This window comes from Osmerus eperlanus, chromosome 1, assembly GCF_963692335.1.
Source record: "Osmerus eperlanus chromosome 1, fOsmEpe2.1, whole genome shotgun sequence".
Classification (NCBI taxonomy): Eukaryota; Metazoa; Chordata; class Actinopteri; order Osmeriformes; family Osmeridae; genus Osmerus; species Osmerus eperlanus.
The window spans coordinates 9,435,205-9,457,620 of NC_085018.1; the positions used below are offsets into that span (position 1 = coordinate 9,435,205).

General features: G+C 41.5%; 1 protein-coding gene across 1 annotated transcript in view; it reads left to right on the forward strand.

The window, feature by feature from the left end:
* Window positions 1–1,883: 1,883 nt before the first annotated feature.
* Window positions 1,884–22,416, forward strand: part of dnai1.2 (dynein, axonemal, intermediate chain 1, paralog 2) — a 30,970-nt gene continuing 10,437 nt past the window's right edge. The window contains exons 1-17 of the mRNA XM_062466261.1: window positions 1,884–2,065; window positions 2,634–2,702; window positions 2,874–2,972; window positions 3,272–3,352; window positions 3,469–3,595; window positions 3,749–3,801; window positions 4,196–4,345; window positions 4,549–4,608; window positions 5,090–5,218; window positions 5,516–5,600; window positions 5,941–6,058; window positions 6,411–6,454; window positions 6,846–7,093; window positions 7,897–7,986; window positions 8,313–8,400; window positions 9,137–9,216; window positions 12,898–13,046. Of these exons, the coding sequence (XP_062322245.1) occupies window positions 2,024–2,065; window positions 2,634–2,702; window positions 2,874–2,972; window positions 3,272–3,352; window positions 3,469–3,595; window positions 3,749–3,801; window positions 4,196–4,345; window positions 4,549–4,608; window positions 5,090–5,218; window positions 5,516–5,600; window positions 5,941–6,058; window positions 6,411–6,454; window positions 6,846–7,093; window positions 7,897–7,986; window positions 8,313–8,400; window positions 9,137–9,216; window positions 12,898–13,046 (1,712 nt within the window). The 5' untranslated portion in view covers window positions 1,884–2,023. The remainder of the gene's footprint in view (window positions 2,066–2,633; window positions 2,703–2,873; window positions 2,973–3,271; window positions 3,353–3,468; window positions 3,596–3,748; window positions 3,802–4,195; window positions 4,346–4,548; window positions 4,609–5,089; window positions 5,219–5,515; window positions 5,601–5,940; window positions 6,059–6,410; window positions 6,455–6,845; window positions 7,094–7,896; window positions 7,987–8,312; window positions 8,401–9,136; window positions 9,217–12,897; window positions 13,047–22,416) is intronic.

The window sequence follows — 22,416 nt, forward strand, 5'->3', positions numbered from 1 at the left end:
TCCCATACGCTAGCAGATGATTTACGTTCCAATATTATTACACATTTTGAAATCTCTCACACTCAAATAGTCAGTGGATAGACTTATTATTAAGTATACAAAGCATCAAACCATGATTTAAAGATGGCGTCTACAGCAAGCATATAGCAAGTGCTCAGTGGCGCATTGAAGCTTACAAAACTGAGCCATTGGTCAACACCATGTTGAACTCTGGCTCATCCGGTCTTGCACAGTAAGTGAGTTTGTGGTGCTCCTGACTTAATGATAGGCTATGCTGTCTTTGATGTGGGCAATAACAATAACAAGATGGTTGTCAAAAGGAAAAATCAATACCACCAAGATCCATTGGGGCCTTTGCTTTAAGCTTAGAAGCTAGGGGTAGGGGCTTGTAGTGAATCTATTTTACCCTTATGTTGAAGGAGCTAGTTTTTTCAGCCTTACTACTTGAAGGTTATGAGTAGGCAGGCAATGTATGTTCCAATATTATTACATATTCAGATTTCTAGAGGGCAAAATAGGTCATTTTCACAGTTGTATTATGTGAAGGTTAGGTGACACCAATTTATTAAATCCCAGAAAAATTCAAGAGGCTGTTGGTAAATCCCCTTCAGGCTTTGGTCTCTAAAGCTGTCTGATGGACCACAGAGATTGTGGTTCCTACCTGACCGTCCTGCCGTGTTAAGTTGATCCTGTACATCCCAGCCCTGTTTCTGACCACTGCCCAAACTGTTAAGTGCTAGTGCAGAGCAGTGTAAATGCTATATTAATTCTGAATTCTGAATATCTGTTTCACCATCCATTAACTTGAGATTGTATTTTTCATTCTTACTGCATAATTGTATTCAGCCTATGGTCTGTACCTCTCTCTGTATCATGAACTGTCTCTGGAGGAGGGGATCCATTGCTGAATGGCTCCTTCCAAGGTTTTTCTTTGTTGAGTTTTTCCTTGTCTTCTGTGAGAGTTTTAAGTTGCTTCAGGTGCAATTATATCAGCATGTGTGAAGCCATGACATGGCTTGTAAAAAGTGCTATATAAATACAATTTGATTTGATTTTGAGCCACAGAGTTATTTAGCTTTTCTCACTCATTGCATGTTTGGTTAAAGTCTGTCACAGTCATTAATTAACAAATTAAGCAAACTGCTCTATTTAAAATGTTTTCATTTGTGAATTTGCGCTTCATATTTTCATTTATTAACATTAAGTAATTCCTCAACAGCTAGTGTTCTACTTTTTTGACATTGTAGTGCAAATACAGAATGATAATATATAACAATAATACCTTGCACAACTTATATTAACAAACGCTATTTGGTCTTGATTTTAGGTGTAATAAGAGCGATTACTTTTTAAATCCAAAGATCATGGCAAATCTCGGGCCATGCTCTTATTCTGAAGGCACATTCGCAAAACCGGAAATACCATTGAGGACCATCGACGCCAGCTTCACGTTATTAACAGCAAACCAGCAGCTGCCTACCAACTCACTTCCGGCTCTGGGACATGTTTACAATATTCATGACTTTCCAGTCCAATCATAAACAAGATCTTCGTGATTATGCGAAAAACATCATACAATGACACATGCAAATAAAAACACACCATACATTTAATTTACTCCATGGTAGACACCTCCTCCCTATTTCCATTAAAAAAATAATCAAATGATTATTACATAACTAATGTCATCTAGTCTGAATAGAATACCCTTTTGTGAACATTTGTTACGTGTGAATTTGTTAAATGGTCAATCTTTAATCCAGAAAAGTATGTGTTCCAAACAGAGTCATGGTTCAAACTGGCTTTGGTTCCAAAACATTGAGTGCAAGCGCGTTCCCTTTCACTGAGACAACCCGGTTGGCAAGGTAACCGATGTACACAGCTAGCTACAACTGGTGGTGTATCTAAATTGTAGCTGGCCCCTGATGAGATTAACAACTAAGTTTGTGTTTACAATTATTTTCTCTTTTTCATTGGTTGTGGTGCACAACACTGAATAGTTGTTTTCTGCAAGTTTTTAAAGATGTCTGTTCCTCAGAAAACAGGAACAGTGAAATCCAAGCAGGTATTGTACACAGCAAGTAGAGCTAGCTCTAACGTTTTCTTGAGGCATAACGTGTAGGCTACTGTACTAGTAGGCTTAATTGTAGTCAGTTCAAGCTCTACTGTACTGTACTATACTGTACTAGTGCTATTTGCACCACTGAACTGTAGCCTACTGGAGTGGGACTATCTAGCAATCCTTTTTTCAAGGTCTTCCTTCTGTTGAAGATTTACAATATGCTTCAAAATGCTCCAAGTAACGTTATTTAAGTAGCCTAAGTTTGTTGTAAAACAAACCTTGTAATTTATGTAATTTAACATTAAATTAAAAGCTACTGTGCCAGTAGCAATGAAATAGTAGATTTAGAAAACATTTGACCCTTTTTAACATAAGTATATCGTTAAACCTTATTAGCTCAGTGATGACTTGTTAAATAATGAACTGTCAATGTTAGATAGGACCCATGTAAGAAACCCAAAAGGTCTGACATTAGGCAAGAGCTCGTCAGCAAACTATTATTCATGATGGAACTTGCTAGAAAATGTGCTGTTACAAGAACTTAACAGACATAAATCTTAAAACGTCATAGGGGTCGAACGCCTTGTCTCAGCAGAAAGCACCAGCTGCAAAGGCTGCGAAGGCGGTCAGTAAGAAAAAGGTGAGTCACGCATAACTATGCATGAACTTTGTTCTCTGGAATGTTCCTCAAACACATTCTTATGATCTAGTCCTATACATTTAGACCATATTATTAAGATACAAATTGAGTTGTAAGGACCTTACACAGTTTAGTACTCTGTTCCGAGTCGATGATTGTTGTTTTTCCCAGGATGAAGAAGATGGAGCTGAGATGGGTGAAGGGGGAGATGAGTGGACACAAGGGAAGACACTTATCAAGCCCCCCGACCAGTTAGACCTCACTGAGGCGGTAAGGACCGTGATAAGGTTTATGACAGAGAACATTGTCCATCATGCATTATTGCAGTGGTGGTCAAGCTGAGTAGGATTCAACTTAGTGTTACCTGGAAAAGCACCCTAAAAATAGCCCTTTACATCTACAGTAACCGATTACACAGCTCGAGCAGATACTATGGTGTGGATGCTTATGCCTAACTCTACAGTGATGGGCACTAGACATGTAGCTGAAATGCAGTAAATCAGAAGTGTGATCGTTTTGTATGTTAAGAAGTGCTCGTAAGTTTGAAATGCATCCTTTCACCTTGCCAGGAGCTGAAAGAGGAACTCACAAGGATCCTGACCGCAAACAACCCACACGCCCCACAGAACATCGTCCGTTACAGTTTCAAAGTAAAGCGTAGTGACCTTCATCTCAGCAACATTTACAGTGCAACCACAGTGAGACAAAGCGACCACGGAAATGCACTGAAACCCAACACTTACACTTGAATCTTACCTTTCCATAGGAGCGCTCTTACAAACCAATCAGCAGCGTCGATCAGATGGCTGTCCACTTTCTGCTGGAGGGCAACCTTCTGCACCAGGACTCTGATGAAGCACGCAGGCAGCTGGCCAAACAAGGCGTTTCTCACGGTGGTGGCTTCACTTATTGCTCAACCATTCATTTAAGTTTAGCCTTCTAAACCTTTGTCCATTTCAGTCAATTGGAAGGTTGTGAAAGCCAATGATGCCAATGACACAATCCTAGTAATGACACAAATGGGTCTTTATTCTTTCTATTAAAAGCACCAGTGGAGGCACATGTGACGGAAACCCGTGGAGCAATAGCAGACACCCCGGTAAACAAAATCATCTCATTTGATAACAGGATCAAATTTATAGTCATTGTGCAGATTTATCTGTTCATCATATTATTGTAGGATTTGAGCTGTACAGTGATTACGTTAGTCTTACATTCGGAGATGAGTATTTTGCTAATGTTTATGGTGGTGTGTGTGTCCTTCAAGTGTATGTTGTAAAGATAACACGTTGCACCACTGCACTATACTACTATTTTCTGATGGTTTTTGCAACAAAAAAATCTTTACCTGCTACATCTCATAGAAATAACAGTTTTGACAAGGTTGCCACTTTTTTCCCCCAAACACCCCAAATTCCAAGAGTACCTTCTGAGCGAGCTTCCCAGTACTGGTTTATATGAATGGTTTATATGCTCTGCTTGGTTCGTTGCAGACTACGGATGGCACAGAGGATGCAGGGGAGGCCGAAGGAGAGGAAAGAACCGACAGCGTCGCCTCCAAGGGCAGCAAGAAGGAGCAAAAACTAATCAATCAGTTCAACTACAGCGAGAGGGCTTCCCAGACCTTAAACAACCCACTCAGGGTACGGGGGCCAAGGATAGGGGGAAACCAGGGACTATTATTGTCTGGGGGAGGATAAAATATCGACCCACCTGTTTGACGTTTTATATTAGCATACGAATTCTGATTCCGAAGAAATATTGACACGACTCACGGGTGTAAACATTTGGATGTACGTTATGTGTGTTTCTTACCGTTGAATTTCCCCACGATCGCCCTTTTCAGGAAAGGGGATGTCAGACTGAGCCTCCTCCTCGTGTAAACTTCTCTGCGACTGCCAACCAGGTAACCAAATATCCCATAGACTCTCACAGGGCACTGATGATACTGCCGGCAGTCCCAGCCCTAATTTAAAGTGTGCCAAACAGAATAGAGGCTTACTAGAACTGGCTCCTCTCCTACCCAATAAACCACAATAGCGTGGCTAGATTGGAGTTTGGTTTTCACACAAAGGATGTCTACCGCTGTATTGCAATTAGCTGTTCATGTGTAGAGATGATGTATTCAGGTTTTTATTTTCAAGTTGTTATTTTACACTCCCTGGAGCAAAATATCTTTGTCAATAACAGCAATGAATTCCGGATCACTTTGTACCCTAACATCGTTCCCACACACACAACTGACAACATATACGTATCCTTCGAGCACTTCAATCCTTTCAAATCAGTGAGGGGAAATGAACAAACCAATGCACTGATGAGTGAAGACAATAGTGTTGAACATACCATGGAGCCCTCTGACCTGTCACCTGGACCACCTCCTGCAGTGGGAGATCTACGACGCCTACGTGGAGGAGCTGCAGAAGCAGGAGAGGAATAAGGAGAAGCTGAAAGCGGCCCCCGCAAAGAAGGAGGAGGACAAGGGCAAGAAGAAGATGATGCTGGTCGAGGCTCAGGTGAGCTCTCGCTGATATTCCGCTGATACGGAGCGCGTTTATATGGCGCTTTTTTGTACCTTAGCGGCACTCAAAGCGCATTCAAAATGTTGCCTCTCGTTCACCTATTCACACTCATACACCGACGGCGGCAGAGCTGCCATACAAGGACTGCCCATCAGGAGATACCGATACAGTTGTACGTCCTTGGCTGTGGCACCTGTCCTGACACAGTTGTGTCAGACCGCCGCGAAAACCAAATTGGCTTCCGTTAGAACGTCCCAACGCTGATCTCGGAGCTGTTGACTTTCGTTTCAGAGCGATGACATCACCAAAGTGGCCAAGGTGGCAAAGATCATTGAGCGGATGGTGAACCAGAATACATTTGATGACATTGCACAAGGCAGGTTATACACAACACATACTCTATTCTTAATACAACCATTTCAGCATAACCGTAGCCCCAATGACCCTACTTAAAAAAAAAAAAAAACTAAACAGCGTAGCAAAGGATGATTCTGGCACAATGGCTGCTGGCAGATTTGATGAAGTATTAATATTTGTACAGAACATAACCCCATGTCAATAAAAAGTAATGTCAGCATCTTAAAAGGTATTGATAATTATACAAATTAATGACAGTAAATTGAACTTTAAATACTATAAACCTCTTTTGTTTTTTTACTTGACACCTTTTGTTTGACGCTGCCTGTACTTCTCTTGTCCACTCCTTGCCCCTGTAGACTTCAAGTACTTTGAGGACGCGTCAGACGAGTTCCGAGAGCAAGAGGGCACCCTTCTCCCACTCTGGAAGTTCCAGTACGACAAAGCCAAAAGGCTGTCAGTGACTGCCCTCTGCTGGTCAGTGTGACTGCGTGTTCTTCAGCCCAACAAGCCCGCTCCTCTCCACGAGTCCTGTCCTTCTACCGTCCCCTCATTGGAGTCATTACTGATCTGTCATTGTTAGATCCTTTAAAGCTCCTCTCCAGTGCTCCACGATATAGAACATGGTGCTGGAAATCAAGATGATAGACACACTATTTAGCTACAATGCCAGAACACAATATGCCTGTCAGTCGGTGAGGGAGGATGAGAAAGTGGTCATAGAGGACAATGCAGTTGGTGCATAAAAGATAGATATACTCATATATAAAAGAAAGCACTGGTTTGTTTTTGGATAAAATCGATGAGTATTTACTTTGTTTCCTTACAGGAATCTAACCTACGAAGACCTGTTTACTGTGGGTCTCGGATCCTGTAAGTAACACCCGGTTGTGTCATTGTAGGTATTTTCTTCTTTTTTGAAAATCATAAATGCCGTAAATCATAAAAACGGTTCATTTCAAAGCTGTTCTTCATGTTTGTTTTTTTTATGAAGCTTGTTTTTGTAAATGTTCCCAGCTTGGAAATCCCTGCCACTTACTCATGTTTCTTATGCGAACCCACCACTGGTCAAGTTTTGAGGTTAGGTGCTGTTTCAATTTGGCAAAAATCTGCATCCCCCTGATCCTATCCCACTCCTATCCTTCCGGCTCCATTCTCCTCCCACGTCTTCCTCCACTTCGCCTCCCTTAATCTTCCTCTTTGTCCTCTCATTCTCCCACGCCTTCTCATTCTACCCCCCCCCCCCCCCCCCCTTGTTTCCCAGACGACTTCACCAAGCAGGGCCGCGGCATGCTGCTTTTCTACTCCCTCAAGAACACCACCTACCCGGAGTACGCATACCCCACCACGTCCGGGGTCATGTGCCTGGACATCCACACGTCTCTGCCCCACCTGGTGGCGGTGGGCTTCTACGACGGCTGCGTGGCCGTCTACAGCCTGAAGGAGGACGGCCAGCAGCCCACCTACAAGAGCACCGCCAGGTCAGGCAAGCACACGGACCCCGTGTGGCAGGTCAGTCGTCAGGTTGCCTGGCAGCGATTGGGGAGGGGTTGGTGGCGTGCTCTGTGGCTGCGTCGTTTCGAAAAAAGGTGTGCGTTTGAAAGAGAGGGAGGGAGTGGCAGTGTTTCCCCTACCATTATATGAGGGGGGCGCCCCGCCCCCCCCAACGGCACCGCTTTTATATAGCGCCAGAGCACAAAATAAGTCCTTTAAGGTTACCTTTCCTATAAAACAGGTCTATAGCTTGCTCTTCAATAAAAAAGTTAATGGTCTTATGTTATTTATCTTATTTACACAACGGCATGTCATTTCTGTCTCTACACGCCCCTAAAACTGTAAACCTAGGGGAAACACTGAGTGGGCTTACTATGACCTTGCGAGACGGGGTGATTCGCGACATTACGACCATGTGAGAATCCATCTTGCCGAGCTCCAAGTTATCCGTTTTTGCCCAAACCACAGTGGACCAATCAGCATCCTCTGATGAAGTACCGGCAGCCACAGGTGTGATTTAGGTGTGGCAAAGTTAGCCTGTGATAGACGTTGATAGACAGATTGTTCATACAATCACTTGTCTTTTTCAATCAGTTTCTAAGGACGACTTCCCAGATGGTTATGTGTAACAAACCATCTGTCTAATCAGGTTATGCTGACTAGGCTATCTTCAGTGTGTCTTGCTCATGGCAAAGTGGGTGCTTACATAGGCTACAGTCAGTACTTGAATAAAGTAAAGTATGAACATAACTATTCTGAAACATTGCTTTTTCTTTCATGGCTGTGCCCCTATGGTAATCCCATGCTGGTACTGGTTTCAGGTGAGGTGGCAGAAGGACGACATGGACAACAATCACAACTTCTTCTCTGTGTCATCCGACGGACGCGTCGTATCGTGGACTCTTGTCAAGGTGCCCTAGAAATACGTTTGTGTTCCTTTGTAGCCTGTCTTCTCTATCTCTCTCTCTTTGCCTCTCTATCTCTCTGAATGTAGTACCTCAACATAAATAGCACAGTCAACATGTCATATTTGAGCCACTAAACACTACAGCACACACTTCTCAATGAAACCCGATAAAGACTGAGAGGAACCTTGTAAACAAAGCTTTGTTTTGAGTGCATCGGTTTCTTGCGAGCAGAATGTCTACGTGCAAACGAAACAAGAGAATGGACTGAGTCGTAGATTTATAACCGCGGCCTCCATCCGAGTTTTACAGCTGTGTTGGTTTGATCGCAGAACGAGCTGGTCTTCACAGACATCATCAAACTGTCTCTGGAGGGAGCCTTGTCAGATGGGCTAGAGGGAATGCAGCTTCCCACAATGGGTAAGTGTGTGTGTGTGTGTGTGTGTGTGTGAGAGTGTGTATGACTCGAAGACAGACAGTGTTTTTTCAGCCAGTGTATTAAACAGAAGGAGTGACTGTTTGCCAACACATGCACAGACATTATCAGGCAAACACTACATTACATTAAACTCTTTGCGTCCTCTTACTGAAATCATTCGGTCGGGGACAGAGAGCCTCTTGTTGATCCCATTATAATGAGTCATGATGACCCTCTTTTCCTTTCATCTTTTGGCCCCCCGTTTATCCAAGCAGTAGCAGTTTGGTAATGCTTTGAGTTTCAGTACACAATTAAAGTCACTCAGATGTTTTCACACCTCATTTGGCAGTAGGATCAGAATGATGAGTCCCCATCTAACACCATCTGTTGTGCAGGAACCCATGTGTGGTGGTACAACTAAAATAATATGTTTTGTGTGTTGCACTTATCATGCCGTTTCAGGTTTGCTGCTCACATTTCAACCACAACAAACAAACAGATGGCAGCAATGTTGGATAAATGTTGATTCCTTAAAAAAAGACATTTGAGATTGGATGTTATTGTCGGTAACACGCAACTGCTCTGTTGGCGGTTGTCTCTGGCCCATTGTTTGGCTCTGTTCATTCCCGGATGCGTGCAGCAGAGGTTTTCAGTACACGTTGAGTGAAGAGAATTCTAGCCTGACTACATGCTGCTTTGTTGAAATGTCTGTCTTGTCTTGCATCGGCCTCTGCCCAGCTTGTGGAACCTCGTTTGACTTCCACAAGGAGATTGAATACCTCTTCCTGGTCGGCACTGAGGAGGGAAAGATCCACAAGGTGAGTCTTGTATCTACACAATCTTGGTTGCCTTAAAGGCAGGGTAGGTACGTACGCAATTTTGGCTTGAGTTTGAAAGTATCCACCCAAAATATCCCATTACCTCCCTTCAAGGCCACGACCCCAAAACACATGAACTACTACACTGCCTGACTACTATGTGCAGGTACTGTAGGTAGACAGGCAAGTAGCCTGTCCAAGCATTGCATTAGGTCCGAACGCAATGATTGGTTGTGTTTAATACAGTCCTGCGATGGCCACAGATATCAGATTTTTTTTTATCAGAGCATTTGATTTATTGATTGCTATCAGAATGGGAAGTTTATTTCAGCAAATATGACAAAGTTCTTCTCAGAAATATTACCTATCCTAGCTTTAAAGGGGAGTGTCCTTATATATCTTTAACCTAACATATCTTTGAGCACCTCTTTTACATTTTTAAGAGTGACTTAAAGCAGAGATGAATGGTTTTTAGAACAAAATCACACATTTTTACATATTCAAGGGATGTTGCCAATCTTCCACGCCTACAAGGGGCCCTATCTATCTACCCACGCTGTGGAAAAACCATGAAAGTTAGTCCAGTACAAACTTTGGGTCTCCCAAGTGTAATGCTGTTGCCTATGAAGTTGTCTGATCAGTCGCTGGTCTGGAATTGTGTTATCTAGGACCAAACTAGCCTTGTCTTGTTTTTTGGACAGTTTTATCGGTTTATCCTACCAGAGTTTATGGTCAAGCTCACCGTGGCTAGCTTAACCAGGCAGCAACTCGATTGGAGATGGAGAAGTGCTCTGTAATGGACAAACGGCTTGTTAAGTATTTGTCAAGTGAGAATGACATTTCTGCCAGTTCCTGTTGGGCCACGACTATTCCTGACCACAAGAACACTGCAAACGAAACGCACCAACAAACTCTCGCTCTTAGCCCTGAAGTATCATTAAGTGGGAAAGTATTTGTTTTGCTTCAACTTGATACCTCGGACGTTTAACACCCACACGCCATTGCTGACTCTTATCCTACTAGGGCCCTTTCAAAAACAAAAACCCACCCTGCCACATAATGAGACCACATGGCTGTCTCCCACTCTGTCTCCCTCTGAGAAATACAGGCTTGCTGGGTTGTGCCGCGGTGTGCAATATCCTGCTGTGCTGGCATTGCACCACTATCAGCCAGTGAGGAAGTGTTCTCATTAAAACCTCTTAAGGTTTTAAGGGGAGGGCACGGGGCTCTTAGAATGCCAGATATAAAAAAGGAAGTGTTGTTTTTGTTGGTGTGTGTGTGTCCCTATGGATGCCAATGTGCGTGTTGTCATTTACATTTATTCATTTCGCAGACGCTTTTATCCAAAGTATTTCATATGTAATGTTGGTTTGTGGGCGCAATGGACATGCCGTCCCTGGGAAGCCGTCTTGTTTGGCGTGTTAAGCGTTTAATGAGTACCCAAGAAAGAAAAGCTGGTGTACAGCAGACAGCTGTAGTTTTTGGCTTTTGTCCCTTCCTCATTTGGCATATTGGCCAAACATGTGCTCTGCAGTGATATGCAGAAAGATGGCAGATTACCTTTAAAAATGAACTCCAGCATAATATTTGAATCCCTGATTGTGATGAATGTATCCCCCCAGCCTACTTAGTTCCCTTTCTACTTCCTCAAAAGCTTTGTTTATATCATGAGCCAAGTTAGCCAACCGTGCTAGCTGGATGTTCATTGATGCGTTTCAGATAGCTGCGCACATGCTAATTGGGGTTTTGAGCTGATTTGATTTTTGAAGCCTGCTGTGTTGACAAGGGTTCCTTCCTCTACACCTGCAGAGATGCTGACAGCTCATTTGTTTGTTTTCAGTGTCATCTTTTAGAGGCCTTCGAGCTATGGTAGCAGGGTGTGTCTGGGTATATTTCATTACAACACAATAGTCCTGGTTCATGCCTCATATGACATGATACCTTCTCTTTTTCATTTCCAATCAAGGAAACAAGTATTGAATATGTAGAAGATATTGGTTTTGCCTGGCCTTTACGGGGGTTGTTTTTTTAAAATTCATCTCCACCTGTCTCTCTATCTCTCTTTCACTCTCTTCCTCTCTCTTTCACTTTCACTTTCACTCTCTCTCTCTCTCTTTCACTCTCTCTTTCACTCTCTCTCTCTCTCTCTCTCTCTCTCTCTCTCTCTCTCTCTCTCTCTCTCTCTCTCTCTCTCTCTCTCTCTCTCTCTCTCTCTCTCTCTCACTCACACACACACACATCTAATATATCAGTTCCTGTCTGTCACCTCTTCTTCTGACTCATCACCCTGGGGTACAGAGAGGACAGGTCTAATCTCCCACTGCCTATCCGGTGTCATTCTGGTACACATTGTACCCAATGTTGCCCCTCCCTCCCCAAAACACAACATGGACAAGAATTGTATTGATCTCTTACGTAAATGTAACTTAATTTCCTGGGCTTGCCAAGATAATACTGTAATTACAGTAAAACAGCCGTGATGTTTTGGAATAGCCTGCAGGCCATTTTTTTTTGTTTCTTTCATTACCTTCAGCGTGGAGAGGTTTGTCGAAACACATCTTGCGTACGAATGCCAGATAGGTTTGCTAAACCAGTATCTAAGGTAGACCCCCTGTTGCCTGTTGCTATTGTCAACATCACATAGGGAGCCCCTGTACAGTTGAAAAATGATCAAACAACCTATACGTTCCATATACACAAGTCTAAGTGTTTTGTTGAGACACAAGCTGCTAACAACTGCTCCAGGGTGCTGTGGGTGCAATTCCCTTGCTCATTTAACTCCATCACGTTGCCTACAGCCCTGCAGTGTCTACTTTGTCATATTCATCATCACACATGGCAATATTGTGCTGAACGCAACATTCTGCAAAGGTAGCACAGGTTTTTTGACAGCTGTCTTAAAGTGCTCCTGGATCCAAAAGGCACTTTCTTTCTATATTATTATAATTATATTTCTATAATACTGGGGATGTTGAAAGCTGTGATTGAATGTGTATTGTCTCGAGTATGTCGTGCTGAGCCAGGTCATTGATGGATAATCACTGTCTCCTAACAGCAACCCGTCCGGAGCTTTGCTCTGATTCGTTTATATTTTTATCATTAAAAAAACATCTTGTACTGCCCTCTCAGCCCTGCTCTTCCTCCCGAAACCTTCCAACACGTCCAGAGCTCAGTGGCAAACTTTGCGGACTCTACTGAAACTACTCAGAGCATGGTGCTGTGGTCCACAGTGTGCAATACAACAGTATTCTCCCTGGGCTAACTAACCACATGTAAAAACAAGGCAGGCTTTTACTCCTCAAGCTGAATGCCTGACCTTGCATCTCACTGGCATGAAATGGAGAATATATTTACATGATAAAGAATGTGTAGGCGTCCAGTAAAGTACCAAGGCTTTTGCTTTATGAAAATGTTATGTAAAGTATGACAACATTGGGCAACACTTTACATTAAGGTAACATGAACTACCATGTAACTACACAGCAATACCTATGATAAAAACATTGTAGTTACATAGAAACGGCTAGGTAGTGAGAGTTTATAACAGTTTAGCAGTACAAGTTATTTTATTTTATGCATTATGGTCAGTTATTTAAGTGAAACTTGATATGGGTGAGGTTGGGCTGTCCATGGCTAAGTGGACGTCAACAGAGATGTTGTTTTGATCACCTTTTTTCTCAGTGCTCCAAGGCCTACTCCAGCCAGTTCCTGGATACATTCGACGCCCACAACATGGCGGTGGACGCGGTCAGGTGGAACCCCTTCCACCCCAAGGTCTTCATCTCCTGCAGCTCCGACTGGACCATCAAGATCTGGGACCACACCATCAAGTAAGCCTTGTGTGGACCAACAGTCTTGTAGTGTGGGACATCCGTCAATGCCAGACCAGACTGTACATTAGAATGCTGGCTGGTCAACAAACACCATGTAAAAGGCTCTGAAATGCAAGGACCTATTGAGGTTGGAAAATGTATTGCTGGCCTCAAGTCTCTTGACTAAGGATTTCTTATGTGTGGATTCCAACACAGGGCTCAACATTAACATTTTTTGGCACTGGCCCTTACTTACTGGCCCCAAGACAGTTTTTACTGGCCCCCCCTCCAAAAGTTGTAATTGGGTGTGCTCAAGCCTTCGGCGAGAGCACAACCTTTGTTCTCTCACATATATATTTATTTATTTATTGTTTATTTTCGCCCCCCTAAAACTCAGTCAATATTTGGCCTACATACACAACGGCGGTGTCAAAAGGTTCGTCTTGGTAGCGATTGCGTTGCTTCTATTGGAATTTACGTTCCGTTGCATGGTTTGGGCTTAAGTTAAGTTTTTGTGGCGAAAAGTGAAGCTAACGGTGGCTAATTTGCTAGCCACAGTCACTGACTTTACTAACGTCACTACGTCACTAACGTCACGAAAACACGCGTGACTACCTGTAGCAGAACATTCGTTTCGCATCTGTTAACTTGGGGGATAGCTAGGCTAACTATAGCTTTACTGCAAGGCAGCTGCAGGAACGCCACAAGCAAAGAGGCCAGGGTGATAACTATTTACTCATTTTACTTTGTGATATGACACACAATTGTGATGTGTAATGTACAATATTAGCTGATATTATTAAGGAAGTAAGCCCACATCTACTTTCGGAAACGGTAGTCTACTATTTCACTGAAATATTAGCATCATGACATTAGCCTCTGTTGCCCGGGCAACACATACTACAGTGGTCTATGATGTATCTGTTTTCAATCGTTAAAATAAACATTCCTCACATATACATTTTCGTTGTAGGATTTATTATGACATTAGATTACAAGTAAACGATTTGTGGGTGAAATTATCATTACCTGTGGTTTCAATCCAGTGTATCACTGCAACGCTGTAGCCTACGCGAGACACACAACAAAAACATCTAACATACACAGCTGTTTAGGAAGTCAAACGGCGACAGAACATGTTCGGCACTCCCCTTACTTAAATCAAAAGTCTATCTAACTACTAACCTGAACTTCATTGCTACAGCCTAAACTTTGTCAATCTGTTCATGAAAATAATTTCAGCCTAAACCGTACAACGGAACGTTTAATCGAATTCAACCAACGCAATCGCTACCGAGACGAACACAGCAGTAGTCTAGTACTGTACAGTACCGTAGTAGTAGAATTTACCGGGGCAGCTTCTCCACACAGGGCTATATCGCATTTTGCGTTGTTACCTTACAATGATCGCTACCAGTGAGCTTTTTATGAATGAGCGATTTTCCACTAAATAAATGTCAAGCTTATTTACGTTTTGGGGGGCATATTTTCAGTTAGCAGATGGTACTGTTTGAATTGCGATTCCATCTTCTACTGCCGGGTAACGTCGTAGAATAATCTTCAAAGGGGGTTCTTTATTAATGAATGAATGCAATGAGTAGGCTAAATGCATGAAAATATCACGAGAAGGGAAAAACTTAAAAGAACGTTTAAGTCATAGAGATTAGGTCAATTTGTACACCGGTCTGCCAAATTTATTCGTTTTGATTCAACGATGAGGCTGCCTCTTGCAGGGGAAATGAGAAGACATCCATTTCATTCTACACTTCACTCGTATTTTCAGTTGTAAATGAGCAGCAAAAAAAAATGCTTTTAAATCTATGTAATCTTTATAAATAATAAGTATGCATTTTTATATAAAATACAGAAATATCAGTTGTAAAAATATAATAAAAAAACGGACCCCTGTCCAACCAACGCAAGCAAGCACACCCTACAATTTCCCCAGAAATTGTACCCTCTCTAGTTTATCATTGTTACAACAAAACCAAAGACTTATAAGTTGTGTTATTCTGTTAACATGTTTAACCATTTATTAAACACATCCTGGATATAAAAAGAACTCAAATGAAATCACATTTCTAGTGATAAAAAATTAAAAGGTAATAGTCAACAAAACAATTGACTTTTAACCTCAAACATGACGTGCTCTCTTCCCTGCTGACAGCTATCTCTGCGCAACTCTGGCTGATTGACAAATTGACAGATGGCAAACCAAAATATCCTCAAGAGTGTTTCAAGTTCAGCTAAATTGGCCTGCATTACAAACTGTGGAAATTGAATGAATGCACATTCATCATTGTAATTGCTGCATATTTATGACCCTCTCCTGCACATGATTGGACACAATATAATTTACCTGCCAGATCATTTGACAAACCTATTAGACATCCCCTTTGATGTCAAAAGTAATGGTTCCCTTGACTAAGTAATGGTTATAATTATCTAGCTAATAATTGCTGCACTGGTTCCAAGGGTAGCTGATGCTTAGAGCGCAAACTAGGCCCATGTTTGGGACAAAATGTTTGTAACCAGAAAAATCATAATTTTGTTGATAGATTACATATATGCGAGATCGAGAATGACCCTTATATTAAAGCGCAATCATGTTTATAGACAATATTTAAAAATTGTTTTAATGATTGCCTTTTCATAAGGGCTTCCATGTTCTGTACTCCCTCCTAGTCCTCCTCTTGTGGAAAGCTTTTTTCCTCTCACGGATGCAAGGCGAGGTGACACCCTCCACCCAGGAGCAGTTTGAGGTTCCGCAGACTTCAGTCCAAGCCCAAAACCGACCAAATATCGTTCATGTTCCACTGAAGTCAAATCCGTTTTTGAACTAAAGCTGCAGCATACTCTGAAAAAGTTTAATGAACTCTTTAATCCAGGTTTCTGTATTAAAACGGTGTTTAATACCGTAGGCTATTTTTTTGAAATAAAACCGAGGTTTATACCCCGATTTTACATTTTTCTTGAAATTAATATTCTTCTAAATTAAGATTTCGAAACGGCTTATGGTCTTACTCCCCTGAGCTGTAACAGTAAAAATTGACACCAGAGACAGCAGACAGTGAGCTCTCCAACTAGGCTACTTCTAGCACATTAGCTACCATTTCACCAAAATACCATAATTCTACACCGAGTAGCTTAATATCAAGTTAGCGGTTTGCACTAACTCATAGCAGAGATACCTCTGGAAAAGTTATCTAGTATAATTATAACAAGCACACAGAACTGAGTGATGAACTGCTGGCGGCGGTGGATGGTCCAGGTGCGACCAGAGGAGTAACGGCCGGGAGGGCGATGCTCGGTACGGCTCCGCGCTGCAAGAGAAGCCGTGTGTCCCTGAACCCCGTCTGTCTCTGGTCCATGTTAAAACTATCCGCCATGAAATGGTCACTGCAGAGGCGGCTGTTGGAGTTTATCCGAAGCTCTCCATCAGTGTGGCTCTTCACAAAAGCAATCCACCTATTTTTCCTTTCCTCATCAATAGAAGCGTTGCAGCGCAGCTGAAGTTCTTGCATCCAGGGAAGATGCAGTTGCGGGTGGAGGGAGACATCCTGAAGCTAGCTAGCTAGCTGATGTAGGCTACAATAACAGTACAGCAGAAGGAACCATTCAGTGATCTGACGTAGATGGGTCAAAATGACGTAGATAGGTAATGTTTTGGCTCCGCCCATTAAAACCTGATCTGAAAACGGAAGAGAAACTGTTCTACGGTCTAACTCCACATTTCAGTGCGACAACATTTTTGCGCTTTGCACATGCTTTTAGGAACTCATTTCACACGTATATAATGTACTGAGAAGCAAATCATGGAATGTGCTTTACAGGATCTTTAAGAGGAAGGCGTTACCTCAGACCTACAGTATTCTATTAGTCACTGTCTGTGTAAGGAGGTTCTCATGAATCAATGGCTCAGCCCAGTGATAAACGTTCTCCATCGCTCAACAGCCCCCCACCCTCGCCATCCATATATCTGTTGCTGGATCTCTGTGTCGTCAGCCCACTTGAAATGAGACAGATTCCCAAAAGACCTACTACTGCCATGAAAACGTATAAGCTATCGGATTTTCTTCATCTTTGCACATTTTTTTGCGTGCACAGTAATAATTCTGCATACAACCCTCAGATGTGGAAAATGTTATTGCCCCCCCACCCTTTTTAACTTAATCTATATATTATGGTCATGTTTAGCACTACTTCAACCTGACTCTTGGCATCTAACTTTAACTCATCCAAGCACATTGTTCATTTGAATATTAAGATGCACAATGGAACGGAATTCAGATGTGGACCAGCATCTGCTCTTCAATATTCGGGGAAAGTAAAAAATAATTAATTCAGATTCAGAGGTTTGTTGTGTGTGGATCACCTTGTTTATCCTGCAACCAGTGGTAGTGGTTGGGCCATATTTTTAACAAACCATGTGTGCACAATGCACAAAAAAGGTTCTAATGAGTTTTCTTGTATTAAGAGAACAGTGACTTTTAAAACCACTTACTGTATATTTTTTGAATTGTATATTTTATTAATTCAGCAGATGCCTTCATCCAAAACAATGGTCAAATAAATAGTGCATATAAAAAGTACAGTAGAAGATCAATGATCTTAATGTTGCAAAAGATAATGGAGGAAAGGGGAAATATTTCATGTTCATTGTGGTCCTCTGTGGTAAATCAAGCCACAAGCCTATACATTCCTAATCTAGAATTATTATGCCCTTATGCCTTGAACCTTGTACCAGCACCTCTGCAGGTCTCCTAACTGATTGTCATGGATCCCCTATACCTGGTGTAGCTCGTCACCCAGAGTTCGGGGAGGAAAGGGCTTGAATTACAAAACAGCCAAATGCCATCGAGAGACAAGGTAACCGATAGAGACCTTTGAAGAAACACTATCATTCTTATTCATGTCAGGATAAAAGAGGTTCCAATTCACTTGCCAGCTCGCACGGGGGAGGTCTCTGTGCATGACAAGCCGCTCTTGATTTGATCTTTCTCACTGTTCAGCCACAATACATTCCTCCCTCCCCATCGGCTTTCTATGCGTCCTCTCCCCACACCTCTTTCCTTCCCTGTCTAACTGCAGGGGCTATATTGTGGCAGAGTGATGACAGTAGGGGGGGGGGGGGGTAAGAGATAATGCTGCTTGATCAGAGAGTGGTCCTATTGTACTAGAATTATGGGTGTTGCTAAACTATATTTAATGACAGTGTGGAATTCACACTAACTTGAGACACTACCCATCTCCAAGGTATGGGAAACATTTCATGAGATTTCTTTGAGAAGTCATAATATTGTAAGAAATGTAACACCTAATGTTGATATGGCTATCTGAAGACAATGTGATGATTAGCAAATATTGAGAATCTTTCTTCGTTTTTAGTGACAGATTTTGTCAGTGCAAGAGAACACAGCAGTCAATAACATTCTATTGCATCAACTAAACCATGTAAAACGAGAAGTGCAACACAGCATAAGACAACACAAGAAAGACAATAAATGAATAATATAGGCTGGGGCTAATATGGCAAGATAACATCTATAACTATTAAAATGCAAATGATACTTAAATGTAAAAATAATTTACCCACATATTTACACCGTTTTCCATGGCTTGTATGTCCAGTTTCTGATCAGTCCATGTGAAGAGGGGAACACTGGGTAGGTGCTTGGCATAAAAGGGGGCCAGACTGTCCATAATGCTTCTCCTCACGACCTTGTGGCAGTATCTGTCTATTTTATAATTCCAGTCAGGCTGAGTCTCACATTTACATTTACATTTAGTGTCAATGCCAGCACTTGTTTCACAAGTTTTGTTTGAACTTTTATTTTAGTTTGTAAGGGTTCAATGCATTTCATTACAATCTATTTACTACTTCAGTTTGTGATCATTTCCTTTTTGCTTTGGTTGGACAAAGTTCAGCATGGTTAGGAAAAGAAAAATATTGTCACAGTTGTTACTAACAGTTGTTGCTAACTACAGAGAAAACAACAAAAAAAGTGGCACCCCAGTTGGTAAAAGATATCAATGTATTTGTGGTATCTGAGATTCATTTAATTCAGGAGTTTTGTTTAAGAAACCTTTTATTTATCTCATCCTGTGAGGGGCTAGCATCAGAAACGGTCTGGGTCTCTTACACCTTTTTAGAGTTTCTCTAGAAGGTTCTTAATGAAAGGACAATGGGAAGAGCGCTTTGTGAGCAGTCTGAGAGAGTGTCTTTGTAGTTGGTTGAGGGTTTGTATTCCGGGGTTCCTATTGTGATGAGTAGGTGGAATTCTCCTAAAGACTGCTATCAAATTAGAAATAGAAGAATATGTACCGGTACCTCCTCCTATGGGTAATTACAATCAGACGTATGATTATTGGGTGTGCTTTGCCTTCGGCAAGGGCACAACCTTTGTTCTCTCACATATATATTATTATTGTGAGAATGCTGTTCAGCATTCTCACTATTGTTTTTCAACTTCTTAGTTCTTCCGCCGTTTTTTGGCCTTTAACTCGTTCTGCATACTTTAACCGATTCCTACAACTTTTGTATCAAAACGTTCAGCTCCTTCAGGAGATGATGGCTATGACTTTTGGTATTTCTCACTTTTATACTTTTTAAGACATTAAGGTTTTTGTGCAAATTATTCTCCCATTAAAAGTAATGGTAAATCCTTTCAAATCATTAAAAAGCTTCCACCTCTTTCAAACGTAACTACTTCAGCTTACTTTCAGCTAGAGACACCATTCAACCTTTAAAATGTTCACAAGACATTCAGCTATTCCCAAATGATTCAGCTTTTTCAAATGTTCAGCCAATTTTGAATTATGACAGTTTGAAATACATTAAAATGTTTGCTCCTTCTTGATTTTTATGAATGAGCAGCAAGCAGAGTGGCACACTCTGCTTGCTGCTCTTTTTCTGATATTCAACTAATTTGTCAAACAAATTCCTCTAACGTTCATATAGTTTAACTTACAGAAACGAGTTATACCTTAAAATGTAGGAAAAATTGTCCTCTTTCAGCCAATGTAACTACTAAAGAGCTCACATTTACAGATTTTCAGCTATGAGCCTTGAAGCGAGAGCAGCCTTTCAAATTCTCTCACTAACTTCAATGGAGAGGTGAGTAAAATCAGTCAGAGAAAGCAAGAAGGAACAAGATTTTGAAACTGCCGATAGAGTCGTATTTCTGACCGCACAGACATATAAAGGACATCTCTGGTTTCGGCAGAGTCTTGGGTCTCGGAAAATATCCTTATATTTTGGATTGGACGTATAGTTTTGCGTCTAGGTCAACTTGTTTGAGGTGTGGATGCTAGGTAAATGTTCGTTTTTCTCTCTGCCTAGCTCGTTAGCTATCACAGCTGCGCCATCACCGTGGCAACCAAACAAACAAGCACCAGGAAAGCAAAAGGAACACGTTTTTGAAACTGCAGGTAGAGTCGTATTTCTGACTGCACAGACATATAAAGAATATCTCTGGTTTCGGCAGAGTCTTGGGTCTTGGAAAATATCCTTATATTTTGGATTGGACGTACAGTTTTGCGTCTAGGTTATCTTGTTTGAGGTGTGGATTCTAGCTACATTTCTCTTATTCTCTGCCCTCAGCGCGTTAGCAATCATAGCTGCACCATCACCGTAACGACATACACGCACCACTCAAGTCTCTCACACAGGTGATTGGTACGTTTACTTGACCATGAGAAACACGATTACTAGCAATTGTCGGTTTATGCCAACAATACGATTACTCCGTTTACATGTGTAATTAGTTATGCGATTACTCAATAAACACGTCTACATGATTCTTTTTTATTAATCGTTGTATGCTCCAAGGACAAAACTTGCACCATCATCCTTCTGCAACAAAGTGTCGCCGTGTCTTCCTGTATCGGCCCTACTGCTGTATGTTTCATTCCATCAACACATTGAATCCAACTAAGAAAGCCGAGTAAACGCATAGGCTACATCTGCTACTGCTAATACTATCCCAACTATAATTTAATCTGTTAAAACGATAATATTCTTGTTACGACTAGCTAGCCTACTACTTCTTCTGTTTAACAGTTCAGCTTTCAGCTTCTCCCACATTGTAGGCTATTTTAGCTCTTAGCTTTGTTAAGATGATGCAGTTCAGCTTCCACACTGCCTCTTTTGTGTGACTCACACATTTTTGAAATTCATTTCAGCTTGCAGGTATTTTCTCATTTCTCACTTTTATACTTTTTAAAATATTAAGGTTTTTGTGCAAATTATTCTCCCTTTAAAAGTAATGGTAAATCCTTTCAAATCATTGTTGGAATGCTGCTCCAGCCCCTTTCAAAAATACCTTTCGGTTGCTTTGAAGCTTCAGCTTATAACTTTCTACTAAATTTTCACTATTTTCAGCTTTTTTAGCATTGTCAGCTATCCCCATTCAGGTTTTCAGCATTCTCACTGCTGTTTCGCAGGAACAGCCTTTTCTAGTTATTTTTATTTTTGTCCCCCTAAAACTCAGTCAATATTTGGCCTACATAGACAACCTAGGTGTCAAAAGTTTCGTCTTGGTAGCGATTGAGTTGCTTCTATTGGGATTTACGTTCCGTTGCATGGTTTAAGTGGAAATTAAGTTTTTGTGGCGAAAAGTGAAGCTAACGGTGGCTAACTTGCTAGCCACAGTCAATGACGCTACTTACGTCACTAACGTCACGAAAATTCGCGTGACTACCTCTAGCAGAACATTAGTTTAGCAGCTCGTTAACTTCTGGGAGATAGCTAAGCTAACTGCTTTACTGCAAGGCAGCTGCAGAAACGCCACAAGCAAAGAGGCCAGGGTGATAACTATTTACTAATTTTACTTTGTGATATGACACACAATTGTGACGTGTAATGTACAATATAAGCTGATTTTATTAAGGAAGTACATCTACTTTCGGAAACAGTAGTCTACTATTTCACTGAAGTATTATCATCATGACATTAGCCTCTGTTGCCCGGGCAACACATACTACAGTGGTCTATGATGCATCTGTTTTCAATCGTTAAAATAAACATTCCTCACAAATACATTTTTGTTGTAGGATTTATTATGACATTACATTACAAGTAAACGATTTGTGGGTGAAATTATCATTACCTGTGGTTTCAAACCAGTGTTGCTCACTGCAACGCTGTAGCCTACGCGAGACACTACAAAAACATCTACACAGCTGTAGGAAGTCAAACGGCGACAGAACATGTTCGGCACTCCCCTTACTTAAATCAAAAGTCTATCTAACTACTAACCTTAACTTCATTGCCACAGCCTAAACTTTGTCAATCTGTTCATGAAAATAATTAATTTCAGCCTAAACTGTACAACGGAACGTTAAATCCAATTCAACCAACGCAATCGCTACCAAGACGAACACAGCA